This window comes from Diachasma alloeum, unplaced genomic scaffold, assembly GCF_001412515.2.
Source record: "Diachasma alloeum isolate Michigan unplaced genomic scaffold, Dall2.0 Dall_scaffold_00871, whole genome shotgun sequence".
In the NCBI taxonomy this organism is placed as follows: Eukaryota; Metazoa; Arthropoda; class Insecta; order Hymenoptera; family Braconidae; genus Diachasma; species Diachasma alloeum.
In genome coordinates this window covers 69,947-85,323 of record NW_021680992.1, presented here as the reverse complement: position 1 = coordinate 85,323, position 15,377 = coordinate 69,947, and the positions used below count along the sequence as shown (strand labels likewise).

The 15,377-nt window shown below is 38.0% G+C and overlaps 3 protein-coding genes across 3 annotated transcripts; 2 read left to right on the top strand and 1 right to left on the bottom strand.

The window, feature by feature from the left end:
- The first annotated feature begins 1,440 nt into the window (after nucleotides 1-1,440).
- LOC107045075 (A-kinase anchor protein 14-like) lies at nucleotides 1,441-1,848 on the top strand. The gene has a single exon (XM_015267205.1). It carries the CDS (start codon nucleotides 1,441-1,443, stop codon nucleotides 1,846-1,848), a length of 408 nt encoding a protein of 135 aa, XP_015122691.1.
- A 2,425-nt stretch (nucleotides 1,849-4,273) lies between these two features.
- On the bottom strand, nucleotides 4,274-4,594 carry LOC107045080 (cuticle protein 38-like). The gene has a single exon (XM_015267211.1). It carries the CDS (start codon nucleotides 4,592-4,594, stop codon nucleotides 4,274-4,276), a length of 321 nt encoding a protein of 106 aa, XP_015122697.1.
- Nucleotides 4,595-12,411: 7,817 nt separating this feature from the next.
- Nucleotides 12,412-12,732, top strand: LOC107045074 (cuticle protein 38-like). Its single transcript, XM_015267204.1, has one exon. The coding sequence runs from the start codon at nucleotides 12,412-12,414 to the stop codon at nucleotides 12,730-12,732; it is 321 nt and encodes a 106-aa protein (XP_015122690.1).
- Nucleotides 12,733-15,377: the final 2,645 nt, after the last annotated feature.

Here is a 15,377-nt window from a genome sequence, read left to right as displayed (position 1 = left end):
AGGGAATTACTCCTCGCGTGAGTATTCGTTTTCGTTGACCCCGCAATAAACGAGAAAAAGTGCTACGTAATTACACACGAGCTCGTACAACTCATCGGTATAACTGAACAACTATTCTTAGAGTGCACTGAGAGAAAAAATTAGCTCTGCCGAAAAACTATATGTTCCACGTGCGAATATTCGATGCATCGTTAGAAAAAATAAATAAATTTTCTGAACAGGTGACTAGTAATTTTGAGGACAGTGCCACTGAATGCAATTTAAGGGGAAACAAATAATGAAATTTTGGAATTCACTGAAAGTTCAATGAAAACATCAATATTCAGTGCCAAATTACCCCGAATTTTCCAATAATTGAAAATTCAAAAATATGTTTATCGAAGTTTTCTGTTTTTTTAAATTAATTTTCAGGTAATAATTGAACTAAAATTCACAGTTCTCATTCATTTTTCCCTGAAATACCGAATGTTCAATGACGAAATTATTTGAAATTTCACTGGAACTTAAATGTGATGAAAAATTTCCGAGTGGAGTGGAACAGCTTTACTTGAGGAAAATTCACCAACTTAACATAGAAAAATTTAATATCTTTCTCGAAAATTAAATTTTTGTCATTATCATAAAAAATATCCCTAGATAAATTCGAACTGTTGGCAGAAAGAAATATAATCTATTGTCCGACAATCATTTGATCTGAGAGAACTCTATAGATTTACACAATAGAAAGAATACATTGACGAGGAAAGAATATGTTTTTCCCACAAAAAAATTGTCCCCTCGAAATCATTTAGTTTTGCCAATAATACATTTTTCGGGAAGAAAATTGTAATTTCCTCTTGAAATTACAGTTTATTCCACGGAAATTATAATTATGATATAAATGTCTCACGAGAACAATTACTACCACAAAAATTATCATGTTCCGGTGGAAACTTTTTTTTTGTACACAAGTAAATTGATAACCATGGCAAAAGATCTCCTCAGGGAAACGTAATTTTTCGTTAGAACTAATGTTTTCTCTCATTGTGAGAAAGAGAGAATTGAGTGATTGACACAATGTCTCCAAGCAAAATTGTATAATCGATTGCCCGTCAATTATTATTCGAATAACCCTAATCACTCCCTGGAGTAGTGAAATTGCGACTGAAGTGCCCTCGGAAATCTTTCATTCCCATCCGAGGTCTCAAGGCCAACAAGTGGGACTGCCGCCTCTGTGCATGAGGGTCACAATCCCAAAACTCATTTTCTCACAATAGGGGCCTCGACCGAAACTGGTACATATGTTAATGTCGAATGTTGAAGTACGAGGTCCACCGGCTTGGGGATATATAAGCTGGAACGAAAATCGAGGAGAGCATCAAACAGTCAGCTGCACTGAAGATCGAAGGATCACCAGTGAACGTCATTTTCGTGGTTAAAAAATCAGTAAGAAATTTCAAAATGTTCAAATTCGTGGTTTTCACTGCTCTCGTGGCTTGCGCCATCGCCGCTCCAGCCCCAGGAGGTTTGCTGGTGCCAGCCGCTCCAGTGGTAGCGGCGGCTCCGGTGGTTCCAGTGGCAACCAGTTACGCCAGCAGCTACTCCAACACCTACCGTGCACCTGTGGTCAAGGCCGCCCCAATTGTTCACGCTGCTCCAGTTGTCCATGCCGCTCCAGTCCTCGTTAAGACGGCGCCAGTGGTCCACGCCGCCCCCGTTGTCGCAGCTCCAGCCCTCGTCAAGGCGCCGCTGATCCACACCCCCGTGTACCACGCTCCAGCCATCGTCAAAACTCCACTCATCCACACCCCGGTCCTCGCTGCTCCAACTGTCATCAAAACTGTGCAACCTGTTGCCCTCGTCCACTGAAGACATGTCTTGAGAGGATTATTTATTTATTGAGGGGATTTGACGGATTTCATGGAACAATATGTGTCAGCGAATAAAAATCATTTTTATCCATTCATTGTTTTTATTTTTACGAGGAGGGAGAAGAGGGTGTATCGAATTATCAGAACGAATTCTGGAAGATTATCAAGGATCTATCGCCATTTATAAAAGGAATCCGCTTGATGACGTTAACTTATTGTTATGAATAATTTTTAAGATAATAATATTGATTTTGTAGCTTTCAGACAAATCTTGGTTGTTCGCAGAATCTCGACCTAAATGACAGGAAGTTCCAAGAATTGACTACTGATTCAATACATCATTTCATACATTATTTTGAAGAATCGTTAAATATATTTGGTAAATTATGAGAATAGCCCCCCTCATGTGATAAGCGCCATAGTTCTCGTTAAGACTGTGCTAGTAGACCACGCCGCCCCCGTTGTTGCTACTTCAGCCATCGACAAAACTCCACGCATCCAGACCCCGGTCTTTGCTGCTCCCACTGTAATCAAAACTGTTCAACCTGTCGCCGTCGTCCACTGAAGACACGTCGTTTGGCGAATTCGGAGAGTAGATTTCCGTAGATCCCGGTAGCTTAGTTAGAAGAGTGCCCGAGGGTCTCTTCTCGAGTGGATCGGAAATCTTTCCGAGCCCGGAAGTGGCTCCGCAGACGGAACGCCTATGAGGCATTCCACGCTATTTCAATGAAAAAAATTTTTTTTTTTATTTTGATATAAATTGAGTATGTTATATGTGATTGTAGGAAGATTTACGGAACTGTCACGTAATTTTTACCTAAATCTCCTGTAAAAAATTACGATACCGTCACTTAAATTTCCTGAATCGATTCCATAATCGGTGAGCGAACTGTGAGTTCCGTAATTTTTACTGAACATTTCTCTCCGTGCGTGTTGAAATAAATGATTTTCCCACTAATCAGAGCAAACGAAAAAAAAATCATCCGCATCCGTCGTCATCCCCACCTTTTCGCTGGATACGGAGAGAAAAACACTACAACAAATTTTCGCCCCACGATGATTTGAGTTTTCCACGAATTTTTCCCCCACCTTTTTCTCCATTTACAACTGAAAACCGAACGGGGTACTTCAACTTCCCTCTGTGAGTTATTCTTTGTTATTCATCGCTTCACACCTTGGCCTAACCAACAGGTATTCGATCATAAAAAATAATCATTCGATCGCTCTGGATTTGAATACACCATCGGCCTCCCGATTTATTTTTTACGTAATTAGCCGCCCCTGAGCCTTTGTAACACAGCAGTAATAGCAAGGTCATGATCACCAGAGTTACCCAACACTTCCCATATACACAATTTATCGGCATCACCTACATAAATCCATTCATTTTAATCCAAAAATCATGCAAATGAGACAGGAATTATTTTCAAGGCGATACCTGTGCCATTGACATACGAAAATGATACAATTCTCATTATAGAACGCCGATAACATCATGTTCCACATGGGGCTCTCAGTTGAGGACAATTGGAACGTATTTCGACGGTTTCGCTCTAATTTTACTGCGTCAGACATGACCTTCAATTATGCAAGTCGTTCTGGGCGGACCTTTCTACCAACAGACGTACTTTTGTTATTGATGAGTCCCTTTCTTACTATTGTTTACGCTTCGAGAGTGAGAGTCACTCGGAGAATTGATATAAATTTGTGATTGTGAGATGTGCTTAATCATCGCTTAATTTTCAATCATTGTCAGGAGGGAAAAGGCACCGATGGGAGATTGAGTAATAAGGTTGTAATTCTGACTTATAACAGGAGTGTTCAAGGACAAATGGGTAGATGGAGACGCAGGAAAAGAAACTGAACAAATTTTGTTGACATTTGCAAATGCATTCGAGGATATTCAGATATTTTAACTATTTTTTAACTAGAATTGTTCATCCCCGGTGTATTGCGATTTTTCCGTGGTAAATATGCATAAAGACTCCACCACTCGGGATTTTTTGCAAATTATTTGCAATCATTGTTGGAAAGACAAAGTTTTTCATGTCTCCATAAGTTTTTCAAAAAATCTTAATTAGAATTCCAGAGGTTTTAAGTTATGAGTTCAAGTCATTAACTGAAAGTCTGAAAGTGTTAACGAGGGACTTTCAACTCTCAACTTGAGATTGTAAGTTTCAAATTTGTCAACAGAAACACGAAATCACCGTGAACCCAAAGAGAAAGACTACATGGGCCACCTAGGGCGGTAAAACGGGATTTTCATATAAACGGAATTAGGTATATATGTACATAGAACCACGCAGAAAATTAATTAAATGAAGAAAAACAATTGAGACAGAAGTAATTTTCTCATGATTATTTTATTCGGAATTTGCCATTTTAGAGATACAATTGAATCGGTTTTTAACCAATGAAAGGTTTTAGTGAACGTAGGCAAGTGGGCTGGCGTGTGCAGCATAGGCAAGTGGCACTGGGTGTGCAGAGTATGCGACTGGTGCAGCGTGGTAGGAAACAGCTGGTGCAGCGTGGTAGGAAACAGCGGGTGCAGCGACGTAGCTCTTGTGGTCAACTTTGTAGGTGCTAGCGTGGCTGGTAGCAACGGGCACGCTGTGAACGCTGTGGACCACGGGAGCCGCTACAATTGGTGCAGAGTGGACCAGAACTGGTGATGCCGAGTAACCTGGCTTTGGTGCAGCGCAGGCGACAGCGACGAGAGCGAAGAGTACCACAAACTTGTACATGATGATTGTTTAGATTGTTTTCTTCAACTTTGTTGATGAGGCTTATTTGTCGCTGTTGCAGGACTTGTGATTCAAACCATGAAATTCAGTCAAATTTATACTCAATGGATCGTTCCCCTACTTCTTCCGTGGCCCCCCGAAAAATTGAAGAATCATGGTTTAGTCTTTCTCTTTTAGTCTCCCGATGATTTCGTGTTTCCGTTGACATGACCAAGGACTCGGGGCGTCATTTAGTTGACCCACGATGTCTACATGACAAGCGAAAAAAACGTTTGCACAGATGACCGGTAAGCACTTATGATTGCGAGATATCCACTTGAGAATAATATGTACAAAAACTCGGTAAATAAAGCGGAAAAAAATCATGTCCACGTATTGAGGTGGATGTCGAAATTTTGGGCAATTCTTCATCGTGTGATATCAATACTACGAGCATTTACATCTGGGTCATTCATATTTTACGTTTCTCCGTGTAATTTGAGGATTATTCAACGTGGGAAACTGCATATTGAAATTATGGGATGGCCGTACAAATGAGAAATTGCGAAAAAATGCGATAAATTGAATTATTTGATTGAAGGAAAATTAATGTTAGAGTGTTAATAATAAGGGTTTTTAATTTTCACAGTGACAGGAAAAGAATGATGGGGATGAACATTATCATGGAGAGTAATTTCTATTGAAAATAAAATTGAATTATTCATTTTTTTTATTTTTTCAACAGAAATTAGTCTAAAACAGGAAATTTGCAATAAAAGTCCAATGTAATTTTAACACAATTGCGTATCCTGTTCAATGCGGATTCAATTGCGGATCCTAATATCTTTCTTCAGATTACCTTTTGTTTTTTCATTATCAGTCGAATGTTCTAGCCGATGTAAGATCTCACACACAGAAACATTCAATACAAAAATCTAGCTTCGCTACGAAATTTGTCTAGATTTGTATTGAATTCCTATCACGAAGTCTTAAATTTTCTTTCCCATAGAAATTCTCAATTCAAATTAGGTTTCATCAATAATTATTAATACCATCTCCGATTTAAGACTTGAATTCCACACCTCTGTTCTCGTGGAGAATGCTAACAGCCGATGTTCTCTTCTGTAGAGTACAAGTTTACTTTTGAAGATTTGAAGGCGTATATGAAATTAAAATAATTAAAGTGTTCCGGTTTTGAGCTCGGGTGGGTATCGATGCCCACGGCCTTTAACTGGAGAGCACTCGCCCGGATAGCGAAAGATCGTGGGCTTCGATGGCCACCCGAGTTCAAATCCCTAGTACTTGAATTTGTTTCGCTCCATTAAAATCTACTTATTTTTCTGTGTTAAATATTCTTTCCATGAGAGCCCTTACGTGAAAGGAATTACGTGCAGCATTATTTTTTCAGCTGATGATAGAATTTAATTCGGGAGAATGTCAAAATATTCTTAATTGCAATATAATTATGCCCTTTTTAACGAAAATGATTTTTTATTCATTTTTCAACGGCCCATTTTCAAAATTTTATGATATTCCCAAATAGTTCATTCATATTTCACATTTTCATGTATGAGACAAATTTATTGAAAAAGCTCGGGAATTCGTTGGAAAATTCTATTGGTATTGTAAAAAATTTCCATTCTTTTTTTATTCTTTTTCTGTTCACAAACTCAGCACATTTTCTATTTTTTTTTCAATAGAAAATTTTTAATAGAGACTATTTTATAGAGAAAATCAATAGAATTTTAAAAATTACTCGGCTGAAATATTTTCAACATAAATTTTTCGACATGAATTTCTCAATTTTTTTTTCCATTTTTTACTCATTAAAAAAGTGTAGTGAAAAAATTAGAAAATTAGAGCTGAGTAATGTCTATAGAAAATCGCAAAATATCAATATCAATAACAAATATCTATTCTATAGAAATCTTGGAAAATTTATGCTGGAAATATCTCAACAGAGTAATTTCAAAAATTCTATTGATTTTTTTCATAAAATACATTTTTCTGAACATTTTCTATTTTAAAAAACGAACAGAAAACCTTCTGAGTTGGTAATATCTCGTGATTTGTAATATCTTATCTCATGTAACTATTGATTTTTCCGACAGAATATTTCCTGTTAAACATTTCGGTTAAAAAAATGCAAAAGTATCTGCAGAATTTTTCAATAGAAGTCCCATACAAAAATCAATAGAATTTTCTAGCGAATTCCCCACGCTTTTCCATCAATATTTTCCTCACGTGTTCCCATACAATTTTGACGTATTTAACCTGAAAAGAAGTTCACGATCTGCAACAAGTTTTGCATACAAAAATAGCTTTCGTGGAATCCAGAGCGAAGTGATATTACGCCACTTTCGTGAAGTTGAGACACAATAGCTCTGAATGCGATGTTGTAGGATATATCCTAGTCCAACTTTGCTTACAGTGTTGCTCAATCTGTTATGCACGCATGTATCGAAATAGGGATCGTGTAACAAATAGTAAAATAAGACAATTGACCATTTGTACAAGTCATTTATTTTTCACTTCACTTAACTATGATTGATTGTAAAATCATTGCCTAACACTTAATATCCATGTTGAATCATTTAAGAGCTTTGTCATTATCATTTCGTCCGTCAATAATGATGAAGAAATTTGTTTGAAATCATCAAGGTATCGTTAGGATAATTATCTTATTTCATTTCGCAAACATCGAGAAAAAATCTTCAATATTTGAAACATATGTACTTGAGACAAGTAATTTTTCGTTTTTTTCGCCTAATTTTCCCAGGCATTGAAATTATTCTATAGAAAATATTCTACAGAAAAGTCACTAGTTATAGAAAGCTACAGAAAAGTCAATAGAAAAATCAATAATTCGATTTTTCTATACAACTTATTCTATTGAGATATTTACTACAGAATTTCCTCGGCTCAAATTTCCCAAGTTTTTTTGCTTGATTTTCTTGATGGAAAGAAAAAAACATGAAAAAACTTCAGCTGAAGAAATTCTATACAGAATATCTCAATGGAATAAATTGTATAGAAAAATCGAATTCTATTGTCTTTTTCTATCGAACTAGGCCCCCTGCTCGCTCCGCTCGCCAACCCCCATATGCTCCCCATCATTCTTATTCTGACCCTCGTGATTCTCATTCTGGGCCACACTATACCCCTCATGACCCTTAATATGACCCATATGACCCTTAACATGATCCTTATTCTAACCCTTGCGACCCTTAATTTAACCCCCGTGACCCTTATTCTGACCCTCATGACCTTGATTCTGTACCTCGTCGCCCTTATTGAGACCCTCGTGACCATTATTTTGACCCTCATAACCCTTAATACCACATGACCCTTAATCTGACCCTCACGACCCTTATTCCGACCCTTGTGACCCTTATTCTGGCCCTTACTACCCTTATTCTGATCCTTATGACCCTTATTCTGACCCTCACGATCCTTACTCTGACCCTCATGACCCTTATGACCCTTAATTGTGGAGTCTTAAATTCGAGTACCGTATTTTTATCACCAGAAGTCGATTTGGATTTTTATAATGTAGAGAGACATTTTCTATTAAACATTTAAACAGAATCAACCAAAAACTAAAAGCAAAATTCATCAAAAATCCAATAGAATTGTCTGGCGAATTTGCTGGGTTATTCTATTAAATTTTCTCGTGCGTGACATATGAGGAAATTTTTCTCTCAGTGAACATAAGTCTCCACTAATCATTGAATAGATGTTCATTATGAAGAGTCGAACAACTTGACCGTTATCCAACAGTGTGTTGCATAGGTGGAGCCGAAAAGAATGAAAGATGAGATAGGGAAATCGCCTCTCCCTGGTTATGAACAGGAAACTTCGCGTGGGTGAGTTAAATAGTTTCCATACGCCCATCTGGTTACGTTACCCACGAACACCCTATTGTATAAGCGTATCTTTCGCTGGTGTCCCTGATAGTACTAAAGGACAAACATAATGTGTGTGCATTAATAGCATTAGGACATTGGTCTAGGGGATTATCGTCCTCCGGTAACTGAAGGCTATATCCAGATTCATATGATTATGCACATGCGTTGATATTATTAGATGGTTAGACAACTGGACCAAGGGGGTAAGTGATTATTTCCATTATCCTGGATTCCACAATGCAACATTTAGAATATCCGTGAACTTTCAGAATTTTATCCTGTATTTATGTCCGCGTAACCAGACCGATAGGTAGACACCGACCAAAAGATAGACGATTCCAACTTTTTTTTAGTATTCTGTAAAAAATATAATAGAAATTGTACTACAAATTTCCATTTTTGATAATAAAACTAATCTATAATAATACGAGGATTTTCTTAATTTTTATTGATGAACATTTTGAAGGTAAAAAAAAAAATTCTCGCGAGGTATAGTATTGGCCCTCAGTGGCGGTGTGAGTAGTTAGACAACAGCCACGCAATGTTGATGGAACAATGTGAAAAAAACAGTCATCAGGACAAATAAACACGGTATCTGTTCGATTATTATTATCGAAAAGGATCATTGTTCATCTTTAAACATGCAGAAGGATGAATTTGTGTGAATAACCATTAAATATGAGCGCCTATCGAATGGTAACCCACCGTCCATCTTCTGGTCAGTCGTCTATCTATTGGGTGTTTGGGCTGTATCCCACTTTTTCGTCATTTTATCATTTATTCCTCCATTGCTTCCACTTCAAATCATGATTTTCCGATAATACAGATATTTTTTCAGGTATAGAACCCATCGTTGGCGTATTTAGGTGATTTATCAATTTTTGATCTCTTGACGGACGCCAAATCATCCTTAACCGTCTATCTATTGGTCTGGTTACCCTACGCACAGAAAAACCGGGCTCAACTCTGGACACAGACTTACTTCCAACACTGAGAGAAAAATCTGAAGTTCGATTTACAATAAGAAAATAGTTGAGGCATTTTGGTGAACGATACGATTTTTTTTTGTATGCGGCACATAACATTATAGTAACTTTACAAGTGTAATTTTTGCAAATCAAAATGTTGTTGAACTAACCAAAGTTCAAAAGTAACCACGACAAATCTATCGTGAGGAGAACTATAAAATAGTTGCAATGACTACATTCCATTGTAGTAATTACTTCTCCGGTCATAGTTACCGTAACCCTTGAAAAATTGTTGAGGAGTTTTTGACTATAATTCGAAGGTGATGGAATATAGTCAGAAAAATTATATTTTTCTCTCAGTGAAGGGATGTCAATTGGATTGTTGAAAAAGTTGTAAATGTGCAGAGTTGATCCCAGAGTTGTTATCAGATTGTTCAAATGACTATTGCTGCCTCCCCTAGATGGCCTGTTAAACCTAGAATCACTTTGACAATGTTATAATTCCTCTTCCCCGCCTTCCATTTATTTAATAACATTTGCAACTAATTCAATAATCGAATTGGCAACTCTGGGATCAAGATTGTGTGTGAACCATCAGGGTATTGCAGTAAACTTTAGTCAATGTCTCTGTGACACCAAAGAATGATAGGGGAGGGTAGGGTACCACGGACCGGGAAAAATCATAAAATTATCAATTTTCTGTCAGTGGTCCGTTTTGCCCTACCCTCCCCTATGCCACAATATTCAGAGTTTATCACTATTCAATTCTGGTGATAAAGCCGTCACATAATGTCATAAATTTTATATTCTTCAAATAATTAACAATAAAGTCACCGTTCCTCCTATTTATATTTTTATTCAGGCAGAAAATTCGAAGAGATAATAATACGGTAAATATAAATGGAACTGTCCTTTCAGAATAGATAATCCGCAGATCGGCATCAATCACTACTTTAGTACAATAATTAAGTTTACAATAATTAAGTTTTTATTACTTATCTTCATGGGAATTTCAAAAAATAATATAATAATTAGTAATTTCAAATGTCTTAATTATTGGTTAATAAAATAATTCGGAATTTGAATATTAAATTGATGGTTAATTCAACAATCAAAAAATTGGTGAGTAATATTAACAATTGACTTATTCAAAATTGAATAAAAATTTATTTTATCCTAATTAAAAATGATGATTATGTCTATGTCTGAGATAATGCCAAAAAATTGTCCTCTCCAATGCCGGAAGAGACTAAACCCATCAAGTCTTCATCATCTATCTAAAGAAGTTGCGTAAAAACGTGTGCAATCTCCCGCCATTGTGACCCTTGTCGGAAAAATGAATTAGTTTCACAGCTGTGATGACCCATCAATCTTTCCTCGTGTCCTTCTGGCGAAGGGAGTGGTGGTCACCAGAATACTTCCTGCTTTTCGTATGTCACTCTGAACGAGTCCTTTGTGTCCGTGGAAAGAAGATATACACCTGACATATACGTCGATAGTTGCTGTGGTCTCCAATATAATGATATCACATGAGAGCGTACAGTAAATAGCATCAACTTACCAGCGCGATGTCGTATTACCATCTACGGTAGTGAAAAACGCCTAAGGGTAGCCTTGACAGTGCCCTCTCGCTGTGATATATACGCGTTGGATTCATGGTCGCATTGGACTCGATGAAATCGAAGGTATAATAAGTGCATCAATTAATCAATGTGAGAATGAATGCCGAAATCATTTCGAGCATTGACAACTGAATTAATTGGGTATTAACATGTCCATGGAAAAAATATATGACGAAATACATAAATAACCCTAGCCAGGGAGCCTATTCTTCGTACGATTTCAATTATTGAAATCGTACGTTCGACTTCATGCAACCTACCGCAATCGAACGCACTATTTTAACTCGAGAATAGACTCCCTAGGCACCATACGCGACCCTGCGACTTTGGTCACCTTCGCGGGTATTCGCCGACGTGTTATTTAGGCTTCAGCGTTGCCGAATTCACTCTACACTGCCCTGGCGCGTTTAGCGAGTTTCCGGCAACGTTGCGTAATAGGCGGTTTTATTCAACACTCCGTTGTTTGCGCTATGCGTGCCGCGCCGCACTTTTTCCGATTTTGGTTTAAATTACACTGCAGTAAAGCCTCAGAAAAATTTGAAGAAAATTGACATCTCATTTTGAAGTATCTAGAAGCCTTGGGGTTTTTCAGGTCCCGTGATACGAAAAATACTATTTTGACTCGTGGGAGGTGTATAGCACTCGCTGAAGGCGAACGGGATTCTGGTAACATTTCACTCTACGCACAAGTGATGAAAACCTTTTTTTAACACTTCAGCATCGATAAAAACTAAATCAATTAAACGAATATTATTCTTCGAACCTTCAACCCTCCAATCCCATTTTCTTTCCTCTTCATCATGTTCATTGTTTACAAGAAAAACGGCATCGTAAAACCTGTCCAAAAACCAGGTGAATAAATGTTAAAAATATTTTTACGGAAAAGCTTCTGATTTTCCCGCAGAAATCGACAGTCAAATCTAATAAAATCTTCTCGCAAATACCCTAGATTTTCCTCTAAGCCCCAACCGAGAATAAAGGGTTGAAGTCAACTCCACCAACTTAAACAATTTTTATCTCCAATGTCTCGCGTACGTGCATAAAATGATAAAACAGGTCGAAGGCCTCGGCGAAGTGAAAATACAAGAGTGGCAAAAGTGAGCCTGTCCCCCACACGAGCATCGACCGTTCGAGTCCTTGGTAAAGCTTCGCAATATTGAATGAAGAAGTGGAGATAGTTTCCAAAGTTCTCCCAGGAAGTTTTGACAATCGTTGGGAGGTCACTCGCCTTCAGCCGCCGTGGGGGTGACAGAAACTGAATAAAAGCGAGTGAAATCGTAGTGAATTTATCATTCGATCTCTACTCGTCAAGTAAGAAAGGAGTAAAAATCACTTTAACCATGTACAAGTTGGTCGTTCTGTTCGCTCTGGTTGCCTGCTCCATGGCAGCTCCAGCACCGAAACCCGGTTACGTCGCTGCTGCACCACTTGTGGCGTCTCCAGCTGTGGCCGTTGCCCATCACGTTCCTGTTGCCACCAGCTACGCCAACACCTACAAGGTCTCCTACAACAGCCCGCTTGTCGCCTCGTCCTACGTCGCTGCACCTGCTGTGGCCTATGCAGCACCCGCTGTCCACGCTCCAGTCGTTGCTGCTCATCATGCGTACGCTCCAGCACTCGCCTACGCAGCCCACCCAGCACCATTTGTTGCCCACTACTGAATCGTCTAGAGGTGAAATTAACTAGTCTACACGAAAACTTGGACATCGCGAAATCATTGCTTTGATCAATTCCCCTAGTTTTCTTGATCTTTTTTGATTGATGAAATAGGACTGTTAATTAAGAGCAATGTTGGCTGAAGGCCCTCGGACGATGGCCAGCTGCAAGTTCTTACGGGAACTTGCAACAAATGTCGTTGAAAATAAAATAAATAAACCGCAATTTCTAATCTACATCTTGTTAATTTTATGAATTTTGGAAATCTTCACATCCCTTCGTTTGATTTGTTACAATTATATTGAATATTCATCGATGTTAAAAGACTCGTGGGTTTAATTAATTAAGAGCGTATTAAAAAGATGAAAGTGGGATGAATGGGAGAAGAATCGTTGACATTGGAATGAATTAAAGAATGAATGGTAAGATATGAAAGATACGAACTTCAGAGGAGAGGTTTGAGGGAGCTAATCTACATGAAAACGTGGAAATCGCGAAATCATTGCTTTGATCAATTCTTCTGGTTTTCTTGATTTTTTTTTGATTGATGCAATAGCCAGCTGCAAGTTCTTACGGGAACTCACAACAAATGTCGTTGAAAATAAAATAAATAAAGAGCAATTTCTAATCTACATCTTGTGAATTGTATGAATTTTTGAAATCCTTATATTCCTCTGTGCGATTTATTATAATTACATTGAACATTCGTTGATGTTAGAAGACTCATGGGTTTAATTAATCAAGAGTTTATTAGAAAGATGAAAGTGGGATACATGGGAAAAGAATCGTTGACATTGGAATAAATTAAAGAATGAATGGTAACATATGAAAGATACGAACTTCAGAGGAAAGGTTTGAAGGAACTAGTCTACATATGTCGGGCTTTTCTTGATCATTTTTGATTGATGAAATAGAACTATTAATTAAGAGCAATGTTGGCTGAGGCCACTCGGACGATGGCCAGCTGCAAGTTATTACGGGAACTCGCAACAAATTTATTTGAAAATATAATAAATAAAGAGCAATTTCTAGGGTAAGTGCATTTTTTTTTCAATTTTTCTACTGTTTGAATCGAAAATTCTCTTAAACGCGGTCAAATTTTTTAACTCCCCTGAAAAAATTCCACTTTTGCACTTATCCTAGTTTACCCCACTTCGCTACAGACTTCGTTGTTAAAAAACCAAAGAAAGTGAATATTCCCCTGAAATTCATGCAAAAGCGTGTAAATGCAAACGAACCCCGTGCACTATCAGACGATGCTTACGTCTCATCCTGTACACCAGATGCAGCATGAAAACCCCATTAGCCTTGAAGAGTCTCCCATGCGAGGAAGAAAAAAGATCAAATGGAGTGAATGAAGCATAAAGAGGCTCAAACAGGTTGAGGGTAATAGCCTACATAGTTGCCAGACAAGGTGGCTAACAACGAAGGGTGATTCGAGTCGTATAAAAGTGATCGAGAAATCACAGTGGAGTATCACTTCGTATTCAGTACCCGAAGAGAAGAACTTCCCAAAACTCATCATGTTCAAGTTGACTGTCTTCTTGGCGCTCATTGCTGTTGCCCTGGCCGCACCGAAACCAGAACCCAAGCCGGGCTTTCTCGCAGCCCCACTGATATCAGCAGCACCGCTGGCCACGAGTTACGCTAACAGTTATCACCTATCGTACAAGGCTCCGCTGATTGCATCCGCTCCACTCATTGCACCAGCCCCAGCGATCGCATACGCAGCCCCCATTGCTGTTCTGTAAATCATCATGGCGTGCGGGCCAGAGTCATCGGGGTGAAGCATTCATACGTTTGGAAGATCATTCAAATTCATTTTGCCATATCATTCATATCAAATTCATTCAAATAAATTCATGCTCTCATTTCAATTTTACAATCGTTCCCCTGCCTTTCGATGTATTGTTAGAAATATCGATTTTGTTCTTGATGTTATGGATTTAAGAAATAAATTGAAGATTGCGCAAAGAAGCTGAAACAAGTTGGGAATAGTAGTTCACGTAGTCACTAGACAAGGTTTCGATCAACAAAGGGGGAATTAAGTCATATAAGAGGGAGGGAGAGTAACACGAGTAAGAAACCCCATCGCAGCAGCCCGGGACAAGATTTTTTTGTAGTGATTTTCAAGTTTTCGAGTTTGGGAAGTATGCAATACCAATTCGCAGACGATAAATCACACAGCAGCATCACTTCATCTTCAGGACACAAAGAGAAGAACTTTCTGAAATTCATCCTCATCTTCAAGTTGACCATCTTTTTGGCGCTCTTTGTTTTCGTTCTGACTGCATCATTTTCTCGCAAAAGGAATACTGCTTCGTATAAGTGAATATTTGAGGTTGAAGTATTAATCATACATTTGGGACAGCGTCGAGATTCTTATTTTGATATTAGATCCATACCAATTTTGCAATCGCTCTCCTGTCTTTCCTTGATGTTATGAATTTAAAAAATTCAATAAAGATAGCACAAAGAAGCTGAAACCGGTTGAAATCCTTATTTTTATATTAGATCCATATCGAATCCATATACATAAATTGATGTGCTCATTTCAATTTTGCAATTGCTCTCCCGTCTTTCCTTGATGTTATAAATTTAAGAAATACATTGAAGATTGAAGGACAAAAGAAGCTGAAACAGGTCGGGA